The sequence below is a fragment of the Syngnathus acus genome, chromosome 22 (assembly GCF_901709675.1).
Source record: "Syngnathus acus chromosome 22, fSynAcu1.2, whole genome shotgun sequence".
Lineage (NCBI taxonomy): Eukaryota > Metazoa > Chordata > Actinopteri > Syngnathiformes > Syngnathidae > Syngnathus > Syngnathus acus.
The window spans coordinates 8,100,827-8,118,659 of NC_051106.1; the positions used below are offsets into that span (position 1 = coordinate 8,100,827).

Sequence of the window (17,833 nt, forward strand, 5' to 3'; positions counted from 1 at the left end):
GAAATTAATTTGAATTTCCCTGAAACTGAACGCAAAAACGGGGACGTGTTTAAAAGTATCTTTATATTACCAGGTTACATGAAGGCATCATCGGATTAAGGAAAACGTACGATTTGTGCAGGAAAGACAACGATGATGAACATCAAAACATATATAACGATGTTGAACACAAACACTCACGTGCATAGAGTTTTCCAAAAGCAACTAATCAACCAAACATTAACTCCCCCATATCTCCAGTTACCTTATACCTAACGATGGAGGCTGTCGCTATGGCAACAGGCGGGGTTTGCCGACAATGATAAGTCCTCCTCACTTGGCATCCCCTCTCCAGACCTGCACGATACTGCGTCACGCCCTGACTGGAATGGAAGACAAGGACAAGAAAGGAAATGTACGTAAGGTATTTTCTTTGCTGCAGACAGCATGTACTCGAGAGATGAATGAGGGGGGGGGGGGCTGGGATAAAGAGCAATCTATTGTGCTGGCCCGCTAAGCCATTGTCTCACACAGGAGGAGTACATCGGCGAGATAAAGGGTGGTCTGCGGCCTTCGATGAAGCTGGTCGTGATGGGGATTGTTGACAAGAAACCCAAGAGGTCAGTGTTGGGCCGTCATTAGCAAGCCACATGCTGCACACTTTGACGTTGGAGGGATGCAACAGATTTAAATGCTTATCGGAAAATATGCGCGTAGTAACTAGATTAGCATGACTGTAAGGCATCTTAATAAATTAAATCATTTGATATGGGAATATGTTGCTTCTACAATGTGTCGTTTTTATCTAAACAACTTACAACAAGAATGGGGGGCGGGGTAGAAAGGATATATTATGATTCCCTGTGTGTGTTGTGTGTGTGTGTAGCATTGAGGTGGTGGTGTCCAGCGCACCTCAACAGAGGGAATCGGAAAAATCGGAGGAATCGGAGGCAATGGAGTCAGAAGGTGACGTGGGTCTCCAGCTGAAGGTCAGCTTCATGGACAAAGCCGTCCAACGCAACGCGCGGCTGGCAGGAAAGTGGGGTGCCGCCGAAAACACGCTCTCCTTCTTCCCCTTTGCGCCCGGAGAGTCTTTTAAGGTACAATCGTCACTATCGGAGCTAGCGTTCATCATCGTCATGCTATCGTTTGTCCGTCCCGGTAGATGGAGATCGTATGCGAGCACCAGCAGTTCCGCATCCTGGTGGACGGTCAGCCTCTTTGCGGCTTCACCCACCGCCTCCCGCAACTGGCCAGCTTGACGGCGTTACGAGTCTTCGGAGACGTCCAACTCACCAAGGTGGCTTAACGTCCCCGTCGGAACAACACGCATTCGGAGACAGTGTATCTGTTTAGAATAGATGCATTTTGTCAAACACTTTGTAGAAGACAAAGTGCCTTCACTAACGTGCTGACTGAATGTAGTCATCGTTATTGTCTTAAAGAAAAAAAAAAGCAACACAAGAATGTGAACTGAAGCTAATGTTGCACTAAACGATTGCAATATTTTTGTGCTCACGCAAATTATAAAAATGTGTCCAGTGGTGTTTTTATTTTTGGTTGATAGTGATGAAGTAGGGATTAACATTTTCCTTGTCATATTAAAAATTAGCTTCTTATATTATGACTATACTCTCTATAGTCTGCTCAAATTTTTGTAATATTTTCATAATATTTCAATTTGTATCGAGCACTTCTAGTACTTGTGTTGAGAATCACCGCATTAGTTCGTACAATTCTGTTCATCTTTCCAACATAAGCCTTCGAAAGGTCACACCCTTTTACTTGATCAAACACTATTTTCTTTGTGTGACTTTACTTCCCTGGAATAAAATCCCCTTGATTGTTATTTGCTCACCTGGGATTTTTTTTTAATGGTCTCATTTTACAACCACGCGAGTCATGGCGGTGAATCACGGCAGCGCTTAAGACCTAGCGAGCTTGCGAGGGCAAAAGCGCCAGACATGATCTGACTCGTCACGCTTCTTTGCTCAGCAACAAACACAAGTATGTAAATATATCAGGTTTAATCCCTTAATCACGTTTGAATAACCATTCCCAGTTTAGGAATAAATTTAATCTTAAAATAGAAGAAGTATTTTATAAACAAATAGACACTTTGAAGTATACAAACGCTAAGCAGCTTTGATATGAGCTACACGCCGACAGGTGACGGATACGTTGGGGCTACGTGTGCTCCCGGATAGCGTCAATCCATTCCATCTTCTCTCGGTGACTGGGAGCCTGGATGAAGTAATGTGTGTCGGACTGAGTGATGATTTTGAATAGGTTGCCTTGGATGTTACCCTTCACACCTGGAAAGGGAAGCCAGAAGACAAAAAAGACCTCAACATGATCTGGATGTACAGTTTTCTGGATCATATGGAGAGCTGTTGCTAATATTTTGAATACCAAGTTCAAAATATTACATTTCAGTATTTTTCGTACATACATCTTCATCAATGTTTCAAAATGCTTATGCATAAAGGATGCTTCACTTTTTATAGGAACATTTGTGGGCTTCAGAAGCCGCCCTGAGGGACGCCACTCAGGATTAGAGTCAACAAATGCATTGGGACATCTGGCCATTCGTTTTATATAATTTGTTTTTTCTCTATATCAAAAAAATCCATGACTATGAGTGAGTCCTACCGGAAGGAACGCCATTGTCGTCCAGCGAGGACACCAGCGAGCCTCGCAATGGGAAACCTCCAACGGGGCGGATGTCGTCCTGAAAGCAGACAGGACGTGGCTCACAGACTGACTCAGTGTGTGTGTGTATTACGCAATACACAATGTTTAATTTTGTACCTTGGTGGGGTCGTAGTAGTGGAGGAAAGAAGGTTCCGAGCGCAGCACAAAGAGTCGAATCTTCCAGTTTTTCCTCCTGTGGCCCTGCGCGAGGACACATTCGCTCAAAACGACATTGACGATATAAAAAACGCTTTTTGTTTCGCTTTACTTGTTTGAGCAGGTAGCCTCTCTTGATCACATGACCGCTCAGCTCCACTGCGGACAGCGTGGTCTCGGCCTTCACGCAACCTCGCTTCTTCAAGTTGTCTGACTGACGATTCAAAAAGTATTTGAAAAAAAATCTGATATGAAGCAAGACCAAACCCTGACTCGCTACTCACAAAGCTATAAAGCGCCGTGGAGTCGTCCATGAAGAGCTCGCTGAGGCCAGCTTTGCGCAGCGCCTCCACGCTCCGTAGCCCGATAGTGCGGAGGAAGCCCTCTTCCAGAAGAGCCGACGCCAACGTCGCCGCCTCGGTTCGGGTCAGCGCCAGCTGCGTGAACACCAGCCAGTCCACCACCGCGGAGCCTGCGCAGGAATCACACTACTTGATGCTCAACACTTTAAATGATCTGTAAAAAAAAAAAAATGGACCACTTTGAAGGACCTGAGAAGCAGTTGGTGTACACGCGTCCTTGCTCTACATGGTTGGTCATGTTGATTCCGCTGTGAACGTCATACATGGCCTCCAGCACTTTGCTACAATACAAGAAAACATCTTTTAATTGAACTGTTATTGGGCACTTTAAAGCAGCTCAATGTTCACCTCAGGTTGATGTGGTGCGGCTGCGAGCCTCCTGGCGTGGACGGGCTGACGCTAGGTGAGTCATCGTCGTCCGCGTCCGCCCCAGAATCCAACTTGTCCGCCGCTGCGGCGATGTCGCCGGCCCATTCGTCTCGCTCCTCCCGTGAACACGCTTCCAGGAAGTGATCCACGCAGTTCTTGGTTTGAAGCCGGAACACCAACTAGAAAAGGCAGCATGGTTATAATGTGAATGGGCAAGACTGTTCACTATGACTCATAATACAAGAGAATCATTACTAGAAAATAATCTACCAGAGAGGAAAACAATCATGCATATTAGACTTTGGCACAACATGACTCATTATTCATACAAACTCTGATTCCAGTGAAGTATAAACTCCTACTCTGAACTTTGAAAGCTGAAAAGTGAGCTCATCAGAGTGACCTCATTAGAATGACTCCAGCGGAGACGCTGACTCAGCATCCAGTCAGCTGGCTCGACAGAGAGGAAGTGATATGATATTACGTATTGATAAAAAAAGACAATCAAATCTAAAAAGCAATGCATGCAACCTATGAAGTATCATTCAAATGTTTATCACAACCGACAATTGTTATTGTATAGTGCTTTTCAAATGCTGTCATCAATATGGTCATCATATAGACAACAAAACAAACTTGTCATTTTCAAGAGCAAAAACTCACAGGTCGATTGTCGTACTCAAGGAAGGGGCAAGTAATGACGCAATCATTCAGCATGATTTTGCCTCGCTGACAAGAATCTCTTCTCCCGCCTTCGTACTTGTAATATAACAGCTTGTCCGGCGTCAGCACGAACCAGCGCGCCTTCCAGTTGTGCACGAGATGACCCTGGAGGAAAACACAAATGAAGAGAACATTCCACGCGTGACAACTGTGCATCAAAACACACCCTTTTCACCAGGAAGCCCTCTCGGAGGATAGTAATTTTTTGCTGTGTATCCATTGAGCTGGTGCCTGTTCCTGCCTGTTGCACTCTTGAATCAACATGTGTATTCACTCATTATATATACACGCAGACACGTACACGCCCACTCACCCACCCACCGAGAGCAGGCAGGTACGTACACGCCCACTCAAAAACACACACTCAGTCAGGGCGCGTTTGATTGGCTGTGGTTTGGGCTCAGAACGTTTTCGTCCAATAGCAGATGTCAACAGTCGGACGCCTTCAGCCAATCAGAGGGCACTTGTATGCCCCGACTTCCGTGTTCAAGACAAGCGCCATTATTCTAAATAAAGAATTACACCTCACCTGAAAAACAATATTTACATTTTACTTTGGTCTCTACTTCATCAACCGGCTGTACGCTTTTTCTGCTTCTACAAAAAGACACGCCAACATGGAGTTTAACGAGACCACCCTCCTGGAACGCGAAGACAACGGTGTCAAGCTGTTCGGACCCGGACGATGGGCAACCTTTCACTGCAAGCAGTGCAACACGGTGTTGGGAGACTCCTTGTCTGTATGCGGGGAGCTCACATGTTTGGGTTTCATCTTATGCTGCAGTACGTTTTACACAACTTTATAATGGGGCGCCCGGAATGCTTCATAATATTTGTCCTGTTTGTGTGCAGGAATCACCAGTTGTGTGGAAGTGGGTCGTGAAATGGAGTGTGGACATAAAGGAGAATTGGCTAACTGGTGAGGAAGGCAAAGGATGAAGTTGTTGCAATGTGGTTGGGTCATTCTTTGTGTGAGCCTTAGTTGGTCCCAATGGCCTTTTCAAATTCCACAATTCATTCATCCACCCCCCTGCAGCATCTTCAGCTCCCTGACATGCGGCGAGTGCGGCTGCACGGTGGGCAAGGTGGTGCATGCAGCGCCGCCGAGTCTAGCCGCGGTGCGCTCCCTCTTCCTCCTCCAAAAGGGGCTCATCAAATGGTCAGTAACGGTCGCTAAAGCGTCACCCCATTATGCGTACGTCCGAAAACGTTAAGATCCTTCCTGTTCCAGTTATGTGTTAGACAGCCGCTCTATGGTGAAAGCGTCGGCCGTGTCCTTTGAGATGGAGTCTCTCATGGAAAGCGTCAAGGAGGTAAGATGTCAATAAAGGTGGCGTTCCTTCTTATGTAGGGGAAAAAATATATAAACATTGGGTTGCAGGTGAGACAACAATTAGAAATGCACTTTGAAGACACAAAAAGCCGCCTGCTGGACGTAAGCGCATCATCTGCAAGTCTGACAAGTGATGCCACTGTTTAATATTAGCATTCTTCGTTTTGATGATCACATTGTATCTTATGGCCAGTTAACGTTTTTTTTTTTTTTCATTAAACAGCTATTTGCAAGCAACAACTACTCCTTGCCATTTATATAAAAAATTGGCCTCACGGGATACAATAACACACACGCACGCCAGGCCTAGTCATTGGCACCATGCTGCATTTTATTATCATCGTCATTGCTATTGCTGCGTTTGAGAAATACATTTTGTTAGTTATACAAAACCATTGCACAATAATAATAATAAACATGCCCGTTTTCCTCCTCTTAGCTGCGGAGTGCATAGGTTGTACACCTCGGTGAACAAAGTAAGGATCTTTTCCATTCGGGGATGCTACAACATGCTTGCTACTGTACTAACACATTCCCCTTCACGCGCAGTCAAATGACACACTTGTGGATTATTGCATGCATTACAAACATGTCCGAGGAAAAAAAAACATGCATTGTTATTTATATTTTTTAGTCCCTACTGAATTTTAACATGTCATAAGTCCCCAAAAGAAAGGGTTGAGAAATATACATAAACTGGATATGGTGGTTGACAGTGCAAGTAGTGCTATGCAAACACATTTGGACTTTCAGCGTGTAAAAATGCTACAAGTATCATACAATTAAGTCAATTTTGTGTATTGATCAAGAGAAAAAAATAAATAAATTGATGACCAGCAGAATCCAATCTCAAAACAAAGCTCTATAGCGTCCCACACCACCACCACAAGTCATGCATTTATTGCTAATCCTAATACAATTTTCTGGATTACACGTAATGCACGTACAACACTAAAGGGCTGGAAGATCCATTCAAAATCACTTCAATCTCATCTTTTAGTTTAGTGCTATTATTTGGTTTTTGAGTGCATTAAAAAAAAGTTTAATCATGCATTTGAATTTGCTTTTTTGTATATTTTATTTTGGGGAGATTATTCATCTGTGTTGTATTAAAGCAGGCATCATGCATTATACGATGATTATATATGAAGTTAAGTATGAGCGTCTAAATGAGACTATACAAATTTCGAATGGAAGACGTTGGTGATTTTGTTGCTTTTCAAACAACGTGTCACTTGTTTTGTTTTTTTCTTCATAATATATAATACACAGCATCAGTCAACAAGGTAACATGTTTGGATGCAATATTGCACATTGCCCGATCAAAGGTGTCGTCTTATGCAAAATGAAGGACAAACATGTTGTACGTATTTATACTAAAATTAATGTTTTATTGGATATACTGTCATAAAATTAGAATATATAAAATAAATCCAACTAAAAATGTGCTTTTCATTTTTGATGATTTATGACTTATGTACTTATTAAAATGAGTATTTTAAAATTAGCATAATGAATGTGCTTGGCTCACATTTTTAAAACTATTTAATTGCATTTAAAAATAAAAATTGAGCAAAGAATTTCGCTTCAAGTGATGACATTTAAAAGCCTTCACAAAACATTTTTTTTGCCCTTACGAGAAAATGTTTCATATAATTTGTGATCAAACTCAACACATGAAAGGATGTGTCAAAATGAACCCGCCACTCACTCTTAAGACGCTGAGGTAGCAAAAAAGATGATACTCACGCTTGCTACAGTTTTACGTGTCTGATACAATGTGCTATCGGGACGGTTGATTTAGACCAGTATTCATCGACATTATTTTTTTTTCTTTTCAGTTCTGCACTTCATGGAAAAATGACATGACCATTTATCTCTTGTTCTAATATTGTGGACTGTGCATATACATCATTCACATCTAATAATGACAACATACCAGATCGATGTCCACTGGTGAAACTTCTGTAATTTAACAAAAAATAATAAAAATTGACAATGAGCGTAAAAAATATAATAGCTCCATGTCAGTCCAAAGGCTCATTCCAAACCTGGACAGACATGTCACAAAGGGATGGTGGGGGGGTGGAGAAGGGAACACCCCTCCTAACCCCCATCAGGTCCTTCAAAGAAACTTCATCATCCCAGTTGAGCGTAAATGTGATTGTTTGATAACACGGTGGTCCACATTAAGTCCCTCCGCTGTGGCTCAGATGTGTTCTTCAATGCATCCATCCTGAAAATTGACAGCGTCATTATTGTCTTTGGCGTGTGCACATATATATGTAATAATCGTATGATGGTGTTTGAAAAAGGTCTGTAGTCCACAATTTACATAAATTGACCAACTGTGTCTGCATGGAAAATGAACAGTACAGGTATGTAAGGTTATTTGACTCGGGAAAAATATTAAATTCACGTGATAAAAGGACAACTAGACGCTTTACTGCATTGGAGGATAATCATGAGAAGTACAATAAATTGGTTAGAGGGGGGGGGGAAAGCAGGTGTCTGACCTTGGTGTGCTCCTGGTGATGAGGATGCTGCAGAGATGTTGGGATGCTTAACAATGGCTGGTCCACTTCTTCGTATTGATGGTGACACGAGCAATTCTGCCTGGCCACTTTCTCCACTAAAATACATCGAGGAGATATTCATATAGCAGAAAACCTTGCACTCCGTATGGGGCAGAAGAGGTAAGGGGACAAAAAGGCGTCCCCCCCCCCCATCACCTCCCAGCGTCTGACCGAGTAAGCTACGCCATTTTCAGTCGTTCCCAGTAAGTGAAGAAGCAATGATTGGCTGAGAAATGTGTCAATCATTGAAAGTACCACCCCGGAAATGCTCGGAAATTGAACTTCCGGTAGAGTAAAACCAGCATTTTATTTGAATAGAAACTCTTTGTGCGTCTTCATTTTCAACAACAGTTACAAACCTAAATATTAAAGAGCACTAAATACACATTTAAAAACATCCGATGTTATCGTGGTTCTCACCTGGCAAGTTGAGGTGGTGTTCACAAATGACTTTCAGACTAATTAGTCTGTGTTCCTCATAGAAGCTGGAATCTTTGGAGGCCCACAACAAGCACTTTTCTCGTTCGGGAAAGACAGATTGAACTTCTTATGCGTATTAGTACAACCACTAGCAGCGTGCAAGGTATTCTTCATTGCAATGCAAAGGTCCGTAACGTAAAACACATAGTGAACTGGCGTGCCTACGGTAAACAAGAAAGCTCAATTCAAATAGAAAATTTCACATACTGACCAGCAGAGGGCGACACACGGTACACTTTTGCTATCTTATGGTCAAATTCCGGGAATCCAAAACGCATATAAGCGTCGTTCTATTTTTGTTTCTCGCAATATATTCTATTTTTGTTTTAGAAAAAGAGCGGTTTAATTTTATCGTTTTTATTCTATAACAAAAATAGAATATATTGGGAGAAACAAAAATACAACGACGCGTATATTCGTTTTGGACACCCGGAATTTGACCATAAGATAGCAAAAGTGTACCGTGTGTCGCCCTCTGCTGGTCAGGATGAGAAATGCTCCCGTTGATAAATTCCGCGAATCCAAAGCAACACACCATATCGTTAAATATAAGTTAAAAAAATTAAAATAAAACGTAAATGATCGGTTTAATTTTATTGTTTTTATTCTAAACCAAAAATAGAATATATTGAGAGAAACAAATAAAAAATCAACGACGCGTATATTCGTTTTGGATACCCGGAATTTGACCTTAAAATAGCAAAAGTGTACCGTATGTCGCCCTCTGCTGGTCAGGATGAGAAATGCTCCCGTTGATAAATTCCGCGAATCCAAAGCAACACACCATATCGTTAAATATAAGTTTAAAAAATTAAAATAAAACGTAAAAGATCGGTTTAATTTGTTTTTTTTTTATTTTAAACCAAAAATAGAATATATTGAGAGAAACAAATAAAAATTCAACGACGCGTATATTCGTTTTAGATACCCGGAATTTGACCATTAGATAGCAAAAGTGTACCGTGTGTCGCCCTCTGCTGGTCAGGATGAAAAATGCTCCCGTTGATAAATTCTGCGAATCCAAAGCAACACATCATATCGTTAAATAGAAGTTAAAAAAAAAAAAAAAAAAACGTAAAAGATCAGTTGAATTTTATTGTTTTTATTCTAAACCAAAAATAGAATATATTGAGAGAAACAAATAAAAATTAAACAATTGATCAACGGGAGCATTTCTCACCCTGACCAGCAGAGGGCGACACACGGTACACTTTTGCTATCTTATGGTCAAATTCCGGGTGTCCAAAACGAATATACGCGTCGTTGTATTTTTGTTACTCCCAATATATTCTATTTTTGTTATAGAATAAAAACGATAAAATTAAACCGCTCTTTTTCTAAAACAAAAATAGAATATATTGCGAGAAACAAAAATACAACGACGCGTATATTCGTTTTGGAATCCTGGAATTTGACCATAAGATAGCAAAAGTGTACCGTGTGTCGCCCTCTGCTGGTCAGGGTGAGAAATGCTCCCGTTGATAAATTCCGGGAATCCAAAACAACACAAGCATTGCATACCAGCAGAGGGCGACACACGGTACACTTTTGCTATCTGATGATCAAATTCCGGGTATCCAAAACGAATATACGCGTCGTTGTATTTTTGTTTCTCGCAATATATTCTATTTTTGTAATAGAATAAAAACAATAAAATTAAACCGCTCTTTTAGTTTTTTAACTTCTATTTAATGATATGATGTAAGTGTAGGCTAATTTTATTTTTACAGAACTTTTTTATTTCTATTTCCCCCCCCAAATTTTTTTTATGTTTATTATCAGATGTCGCCTGAGGTGTGATTGTTTTTCCAACCACCTCAGATAACATTTGTCAAATGTCTGGCTTCCTGTTCCACCTGATGCATTGCTTCATCACTCATTCTTCTTGGCATAGAAACAAGTGGGTGGCTTCCCTAAAACTAAGATGCGGGTGTTTTGCATTTTACGATGCAAACTTTGATATTATTAAATATTAACGCACTCACACAGCACACAATAAAAAATATCAGTCCAAATATGGCACCTCATTTTATTGCACAAATAAATTTATATCAGCTGTAATATATCAGATTATTATTTTCTTTTTGCTTCGATTCCCCCATAACACACTAGGCTTTTGAACTATTCACTATTTTTATCATAATAGCCTCTACGTAGGAAGGACAGTTTTGATTTTAGTAGAACAGTTAGCCAAATGCTGCGCATCATGATCATGCATACTAGTTCTAATACAAAGACTACTTTAAATAAAAATACATAGCATGTTACCTCAGCTGGTCCACATTTGATAATCCAGTGACATCCTTGCACCACAACGGAGGTGATGAAATGCTGCATTACGAGTTGTAAAAATGTCATAATTTGTCTTCTTTAGAAAGATGCATTAACACCCGACACACACACACACACACACCTTTAGTACTCTCAAATGAGTGTGAACAGCAGCAGCAACTGTGGTCCTCATGCTTGAAAATTAGGCAGCGCTCACCAGTGGGACAAAAGAAATTGCATGTTTAAGAAATCAAAAGAACAACAAACAGACAAAAAATTAAAAATCAAGGCACATGCGCATTTCTACAAGAGGCGAGGACCACAGTCGCCTACTTTTGACACTGACGGGAGGAAACGGAATAAAACTACATTTCCGGACGTGATGATGAGTTCCTAAATGAAAAGTCATCAGTGCAGGAAGCGGATGCTCATTTTCTGTTCCACATCCACCTTCTCCAGCACCTGGCACATACACAAAACATTTTTTTTTAAATAAGCTATTAATGCAATTGTGAACTAGATTTAGTCATCATAAAATATGATTCACTTGGAGAACTTGCCTTGATGAACTCGTTGAAGGAAATGGAGCCGTCTCCGTTTGTGTCGGCCTCTTGGATGGTTCTGTCGGCGATGCTCCCGAGCTGTTCGTTCGAGATGTTCACACCCACCATCATCCTTAACACCTGTCAAAAGCACGCACACAAGCATGCAATCCATTGTGAGGAGGAAGGAAAGCAAACATCACGCCTGTCATCACGTTGTAGCTACTTTTATCAACTGAGGGGCAAAGCTCCCTCACCACTGTTACTTTAGTTCCATCGGATAAACACAATTACGGTGGTGCGCAAGGAAGAGACCAAGTTAAAATGACAGTCATGGTCGTGTGGCAACTTCCTGATTGGTTTTGGTGCAGGGTTACACAAAAGAGCAACAAGCCATGTTTCAAGCATTGTTTTTATTTGGCGGGACCAAGAATGATGACTTTTTTTGATCTAGCAAGATCTAACATTAAAAGCTAACATTTGAGCAATAAACTGTTGTGCACTCACCTGGAGCAGCTCATCCCGCGAGATATTGTTGTCTCTGTCCAGGTCGTAAAGACGGAAAGCAACTGGACAGAAGCCACAAAAGGAGCAATGAGTGATGCTTGTCATTTTTGCGAGAAGTCCCCCCCCACACACACACTTACACAGCAGCTTGTTGGTTCTGCTGTTGAGCGGCTCGCCAGGGGCGTACTTGTTCTTCTCGCTATCCTCGATGGGCCGGAAGTGGGCCAGTGTGCGCATGAAGCCTCGGAAGTTCACCTGGTCCTCTCTGACCAAAGGGATAAATAAAAAAAAAAATAAGCGACCTGAAATGGCACAACATTTCAAAATAAAAGCCTCACCCTTCCGGGAAGAAAGCGTTGATGATGCGGTCACCCAAAGGATTGATGGCCAACTCAGGAATCCTCTGGAAGTCTTCTCGACTGTGCACATAGAGGCATGAAACGGATTTGATTATATTAGATGGAAAAATACCCTCGTAAGCAAAAAGGGGTGCGGTACTTGATGGTGATATTGACACTCACAATAAGACAAATAAATAGAGGAAAATGACACGAGTCACCTTGACGGCCACCGTGACTAAGCAGGGATAGGTAAAACCAAAACTTGTTGAGTGTAAATACCACAGCCTCACACACAACATTGGATTTCAGAAGACGGCACGTGTAATCATTAAACACCCGCTCAACTATAACTCCCTTTTTCCCGTCTAAAGATGAAACTCTAGTTTGTGATTAACTGTGGAAAAGTGTCTCACCTGAGGGTGCCATTCTCCCCTTTGTCCAGGCTGGTGAAGCGGCTGTACAGTCGAGTGATCTGGCTGTGCGAGACTGGGAAGAAAAACAGACACATGGACGATGTATAGTCATAATAAAATGTTTGGCTGAGTTGTCTTTGAGTCATTTAGAAAAATAGGCCTGCTAGCTCAAGCCAGCTCTCTGCCATCTGAAGTATGTGACGTCATTGATCACTATAAAAGTCATAAATGCACTGTTATGATGGCCTACTGGAAACCATGACGCTTCCTTGAAGGAAATAGTACAATTCCTCTATTCCGTCCATACGTAAGTCATTAAAAATAGTAAAAATAATGATAATAATAACAATAACTTACAACCCGTTTCTTTCTTGATTTCTTCAATTTCCTCCTCGCGGAGTAACGTGGACGCTCGGGATCCCATAATGATGACGAAGATGTTGAAGTTCGGTATTAGCACACACACAACTGTAAATTCAAAGTTAACAACACGAAGCAAAAACCCAAAACGGCTACCGTTGAGCAGCTAGCACGACAGCTGCCTAGCTCGTCCGTTGAGCAGGACAATAGTCTCTCGGGGAAGTTTGGGACAACTTTATAGTCCGCTAGTATGTCATTCGATTTTATTTTATATTTAGTTCACGAAAGTGAACGCAGCGGGGTGTTTGCGTCTTGCGAAAGGAAGCCGAGTTTCGGTCTTTTATCTTACGTTTTTATCAAGTGGGCGGGGTTATGATGGATGCATTGGGTAGCCGTGTCAGTGCCTGACTAAAATGTGAACATAGGAGTGATGCGCGCCTTGGTAAAATTGTTATTCAAAATTAATATCAAAATTAAAATACTGTGACTGTAGGCCTGGCACTGAGGTCTGCCACACACATCTAGATTTAAAGCAAAAGAAAGACAGCGCAACAGATGGATGGATGAAGTTACCCCCAAAATAACGCTGGCTGAATTTAACTCGAATTGTTGCGATAATATTATTGTCTACTGTCCACCGCTAGAGGGCAGTGCTTCACTGTGATTTAGACGCATCGGTAAAAAGTACTGTAAAGTACCGCTCCAACAATTAACATTAGGTTTCATTCATATCTCTGAAGTCGCCTATCAGAGAATAAATAAATAAAGTGATATAAAAGACAAGACATACATTTTTGGTATTTCACCATTTTATTGGAGCGGCAGTAAACATTCATCATTGTCACACCAATAAAGCTGATGGCAAAACGCATTTCCACAAATAAAAGCAAAAGCACACAATCATTAAAAGGTCATTCAGACACCTTTCAAAAGTGCAATTCATCTTAAATCAAAAACGCAAACATAAAAATTGTTAATAGACTGTTAATAAAAACCAATAACCAAGCAGCGTTCATATTTTGAGGAGTTTTGTTCATTCGCTGTAGTGGCACACCGAGTCCATGGCCATCTGGATGCTGCGCACACAGACACAAAAAACATGAGAACCCCACTTTTCTTTGCACCGTTACTTGTATTTTAAAAATAAAACAAATTTTAATACAAATGTCAGCTACCTGTCAGCGGTGTAGCCTCTCTCACACATGTTGACCAGAGCATATAAATGTCTCAGTGCATATTCATACTGGAAACACAAAACCATTACAGAAGTGAGAAATTAACATGAAAGCCTCGACAGGGAAGTTAGGTCCAAAAATACTTCTAAATGTCAATACACAGGAAAGTAAGTCTTTTGTGCGGTCGTGTATTGCGCTGTTGCTGACGTACCTTGGCTTTGTTCCAGTTGTAGCAGTTGTGTTTGTAGTGGTCCACGGCGGTCCGGTAGCATTGGTGCTGCGTCAGGTCCCGCCTCTCGTTGACCACCTCCTCGGCTTCGGAACGATCGCCCGTCACCCTCTCGGCGATTTGATACATGGTCGTCGCCAACATCTCCCTCACCTACACACGCATGAAAACATAAACACACATAGCGAATTTATCTTTCAAGATTTGATTGACAGCTGTGAAGCGCGTGGTTGACCTTAAAGTGTGTGTTTATTTCTGAGAGAACCCTCCGGGCCACGCCAATGTCGTTGGAGGCCATCAGCTTCCTCTTGAGGATGGCCAGGGGAACATCGGGACTCGGCGTCAGGTCCAGTTCCCTCACGGGAGGCAACGGGCCGGGGGCGCCGGCTCCGCTCTTGCGCGTCCCCTGGAAGGCCGCCACCTTCATGTGGGCCAGAGTCTGACAAGCATACGTGAATATGATGCAAAACATCCTCATATTGAACGTGTTGTTTGTGCGCGGTCTCACTTTGTTTCCAAACTGCTGCACGTGGCTGGTGTTGGTGTGACTCTTGACGATTCGGAACTGTTTCAACAGCGTTTCCTTGGACAGGTCCTCCTGCAGCGTTACAGAAATAGCAAAAATGAAAGTCTAGAGTGCAATTCATACCCTTAAGTATTTATGACTTTTGTGGGTCTACTCATGACAGACATGGAAAAAACTTTTTACATTCAAGGGTTGTTAAAATAATTTTAAAAAGAAGAAAAACATCTACAATACCGCATCAGAGTCTTCCATCCAGTTGACACTGTACCAGTCTCCCAGGTAGGTGTCACGTTCTGAGTCATAGTAGCAAGCGTAGGATGACTCGTGGGAGTTGGCGGCTGTGGTTGCATAAACTAAAAAAAAAAAAAAAAAACGATTTTCAAAACAATTTTGACAATTTTTTTCGGGGTGCTTTTTCTGTTTTGATCAACTCACCGTCAATGTCGTCAGGCAGATCTTTCATCATTGACCCTGACTCGCAGGCTTCGATGTAGAACACCAGCTGACAAAGCGCATCAGATGAAGATTAGTGTTGACAACGATGAGAAGGATGCAATATTAGTCAGCGATGTTACATACCTTCTTGTACTTCTTATTGTCGTGCATGTACTGGATGGTCTCTTGGAGGTCTTTGACATGCAACTGACAAAAAGAGACAAATGAGCAAGCAGAATTTGCAATAAAAAAAATCGGATAATTATATTTATTCATGAACATATTATTATATATAGACAGAAAGTGTATTGAAAATAAGTCTGCCAACCTCTCCATCAGGGAAGGCAATAATTCCAGGCGCTCCATGGTCAGTGAAGTAAACAAAGACGTGATCGTTGGGACCGCTGTAGGGACAAAAAGATTAAGACATTGATGTGGCGATCTGACCAAAAAAAAAAAAGCAAATTGCAGAGTTGTCACTGACCTCTTTAAGACTTTCCCAGAGCCTCCTTTAACTTTAGAGGCATCACCTTTCAGTACGGCCAGGAAGTTTTCCGGAGTAACATCCTGCACACAACAGGGCGGTCAGCGCTCGGTGAGAAACTGTGCGGTGGCCGACTTATTATTTTGGCACTCACTTGAGACGTGTAGTCCTTGAGGACACCTTTGTAAACGTCGCTACCATTGGGCCTGTTGATCAAGATGCCAGGTGTAGGATTCCTTCAAGAGGGAAGTGAGAAACATTTAAGACAACAACAATTTTTTTCCCCCCCTCGCCTGACATTTGCAAACCCAGGTGACTTTCATTTCTCTAAAAAATATCTCCAAGCGTGTCAGAGAACTGTATAAGAAACAAAAGAGGAAGTGTGTGATAAAGAGCTGCAGGTCTTTCAAAAATGTATTTGAAACTGATCTGCTGATTATTTTCGTTGAAAACGTTTTTCTGTTGATTTGGGGAGTTTTACTTCGGTTTTATTATCAGTGTTGACCATTTTCTTGTATTTGGCCCAGTGCCACTAAACACAGGAAACTGCAGGCTGCTGGAAATAACTGCAGGAATATGGCCGACAACTGATAAAAGGCCTGGTCAATCATTTATTTTTTTGGGAGGGGGTAGTGGAATTAAGAACGCAATTGTCATTCCATCAGGATGAGTTTTGAGAAGTTGAAATGAAGAATAGAGATAGAAATAAAGACCCAAGACACAAATCAAGAAGAAAAATGCATAAATTCTCACTCTTCAGCTTGTGCCAAGTCGTCCATCATCATGACCACAATCTGCTCATCCGGGATGCCGTTCTTGTGCACAATCTGGTAGGCATGGCACGCGTCCGCCTGGTCAGAGGACACAAACACAATAAGAAAAGGTTTTATAAGGATAAAATACAAGAAAGACAATTACCCCCCCCCCTCAAAAAAAAAAGTTGTGAACTAAAATGAATAAAACTGTTAGTAGTTCCGAGGGAAAAAAGTCCTAATTTTGAAGAAAAATACAAAGTTTCTAAACGTTTACCTGATGTCTGTAATTGTACCAGGAAGACGAGCCAGCGACGATCACCACCCAGTTCTTCCCGTTTTCGGGCTCCTGTGTGGGGAAGGAGTTCACCAGGGCGGCGAAGAACCCCAGGACAACCGGGAGCACCAAAAAACGGCACATTTCCCGACCTGTGATTTGCCAATGAATTATGAATAACGACAATAATATTTATTCCATACAGCCATACGTCAAAGTGCATCTTTTTCGAAGCAGCTCGATACCATCTGATTCCTGACTGTCACATGACATCCATTCTCCCGAGGCTAGCTAGCTAGCTAATATTAAATCACATCAGGGTGTTCAAAAGAAACTCCAAAAATATCAATAAAAATATCGGTAAAAATCACACATTTGTATTACCTGTTGTTCGCTTTGTTGTAGGAAGCCGAGCAAAAATGGTAGCGGTGAAAAAAACGACCAAACGACCCGGTTAATCTTGACGGCAGTGTTATTTATGTAGCCCCTAAAAAAAAGAAAAGCTTGGAATGTTATTGAAGAGGCAGCCAATCAGCGCGCAGGAGGCGGGGCTTTCCTGAAATAAAATCACGCGCTGTCAGACGAGATTGGACTTGAGCGACAGGTGAAAGTCGAAGGATGACGCAGGGATTTCCAAGACAAATATTTACTAAAATCTCTATCTTTTCTAAAAAAAAAATACAAGGAGGACGATTGGGTTAGTAAAATTGTAAAAGTCGTTATAAAAAAAATATTTTAATGTGAAAGTCAATTTTGTGAGCAAAAGGATCCATATTAATGGGAATTAATGGACCAACATTACAAACATGATTTTAAATAACATTCATTTATGTTCAAACAGCCACCATA

The 17,833-nt window shown here is 41.6% G+C and overlaps 5 protein-coding genes and 1 long non-coding RNA gene across 6 annotated transcripts; 2 read left to right on the forward strand and 4 right to left on the reverse strand.

Annotated features, from left to right (window-relative positions):
- Positions 1-267: 267 nt before the first annotated feature.
- LOC119116193 (galectin-related protein B-like) lies at positions 268-1,828 on the forward strand. The gene is made up of 4 exons (XM_037241423.1): positions 268-394; positions 514-599; positions 866-1,079; positions 1,145-1,828. Exons 1-4 carry the CDS (start codon positions 299-301, stop codon positions 1,286-1,288), a joined length of 540 nt encoding a protein of 179 aa, XP_037097318.1. The 5' UTR covers positions 268-298; the 3' UTR covers positions 1,289-1,828.
- Positions 1,829-2,034: 206 nt separating this feature from the next.
- On the reverse strand, positions 2,035-4,590 carry plek2 (pleckstrin 2). Its single transcript, XM_037241342.1, has 9 exons — positions 4,450-4,590; positions 4,224-4,388; positions 3,540-3,739; positions 3,381-3,472; positions 3,114-3,301; positions 2,942-3,043; positions 2,791-2,874; positions 2,632-2,710; positions 2,035-2,294 (listed from the first exon to the last, which is right to left on the reverse strand). The coding sequence occupies exons 1-9, from the start codon at positions 4,501-4,503 to the stop codon at positions 2,167-2,169; spliced, it is 1,092 nt and encodes a 363-aa protein (XP_037097237.1). The 5' UTR covers positions 4,504-4,590; the 3' UTR covers positions 2,035-2,166.
- Positions 4,591-4,730: 140 nt separating this feature from the next.
- oip5 (opa interacting protein 5) lies at positions 4,731-6,747 on the forward strand. Its single transcript, XM_037241424.1, has 5 exons — positions 4,731-5,066; positions 5,136-5,202; positions 5,320-5,442; positions 5,515-5,596; positions 5,665-6,747. The coding sequence occupies exons 1-5, from the start codon at positions 4,901-4,903 to the stop codon at positions 5,761-5,763; spliced, it is 537 nt and encodes a 178-aa protein (XP_037097319.1). The 5' UTR covers positions 4,731-4,900; the 3' UTR covers positions 5,764-6,747.
- On the reverse strand, positions 6,249-8,402 carry LOC119116215. The gene is made up of 2 exons (XR_005096238.1): positions 8,133-8,402; positions 6,249-7,852 (listed from the first exon to the last, which is right to left on the reverse strand). It is a non-coding gene; the product is annotated as an uncharacterized LOC119116215 (long non-coding RNA).
- A 2,279-nt stretch (positions 8,403-10,681) lies between these two features.
- Positions 10,682-13,478, reverse strand: chp1 (calcineurin-like EF-hand protein 1). Its single transcript, XM_037241418.1, has 7 exons — positions 13,104-13,478; positions 12,747-12,819; positions 12,331-12,411; positions 12,133-12,257; positions 11,993-12,054; positions 11,504-11,626; positions 10,682-11,405 (listed from the first exon to the last, which is right to left on the reverse strand). The coding sequence occupies exons 1-7, from the start codon at positions 13,168-13,170 to the stop codon at positions 11,352-11,354; spliced, it is 585 nt and encodes a 194-aa protein (XP_037097313.1). The 5' UTR covers positions 13,171-13,478; the 3' UTR covers positions 10,682-11,351.
- Positions 13,479-13,895: 417 nt separating this feature from the next.
- lgmn (legumain) lies at positions 13,896-17,512 on the reverse strand. The gene is made up of 14 exons (XM_037241312.1): positions 17,369-17,512; positions 16,985-17,136; positions 16,709-16,806; positions 16,110-16,191; positions 15,956-16,038; positions 15,800-15,875; positions 15,616-15,678; positions 15,472-15,538; positions 15,271-15,389; positions 15,019-15,108; positions 14,746-14,949; positions 14,493-14,663; positions 14,282-14,349; positions 13,896-14,182 (listed from the first exon to the last, which is right to left on the reverse strand). The coding sequence occupies exons 2-14, from the start codon at positions 17,126-17,128 to the stop codon at positions 14,140-14,142; spliced, it is 1,308 nt and encodes a 435-aa protein (XP_037097207.1). The 5' UTR covers positions 17,129-17,136; positions 17,369-17,512; the 3' UTR covers positions 13,896-14,139.
- Positions 17,513-17,833: the final 321 nt, after the last annotated feature.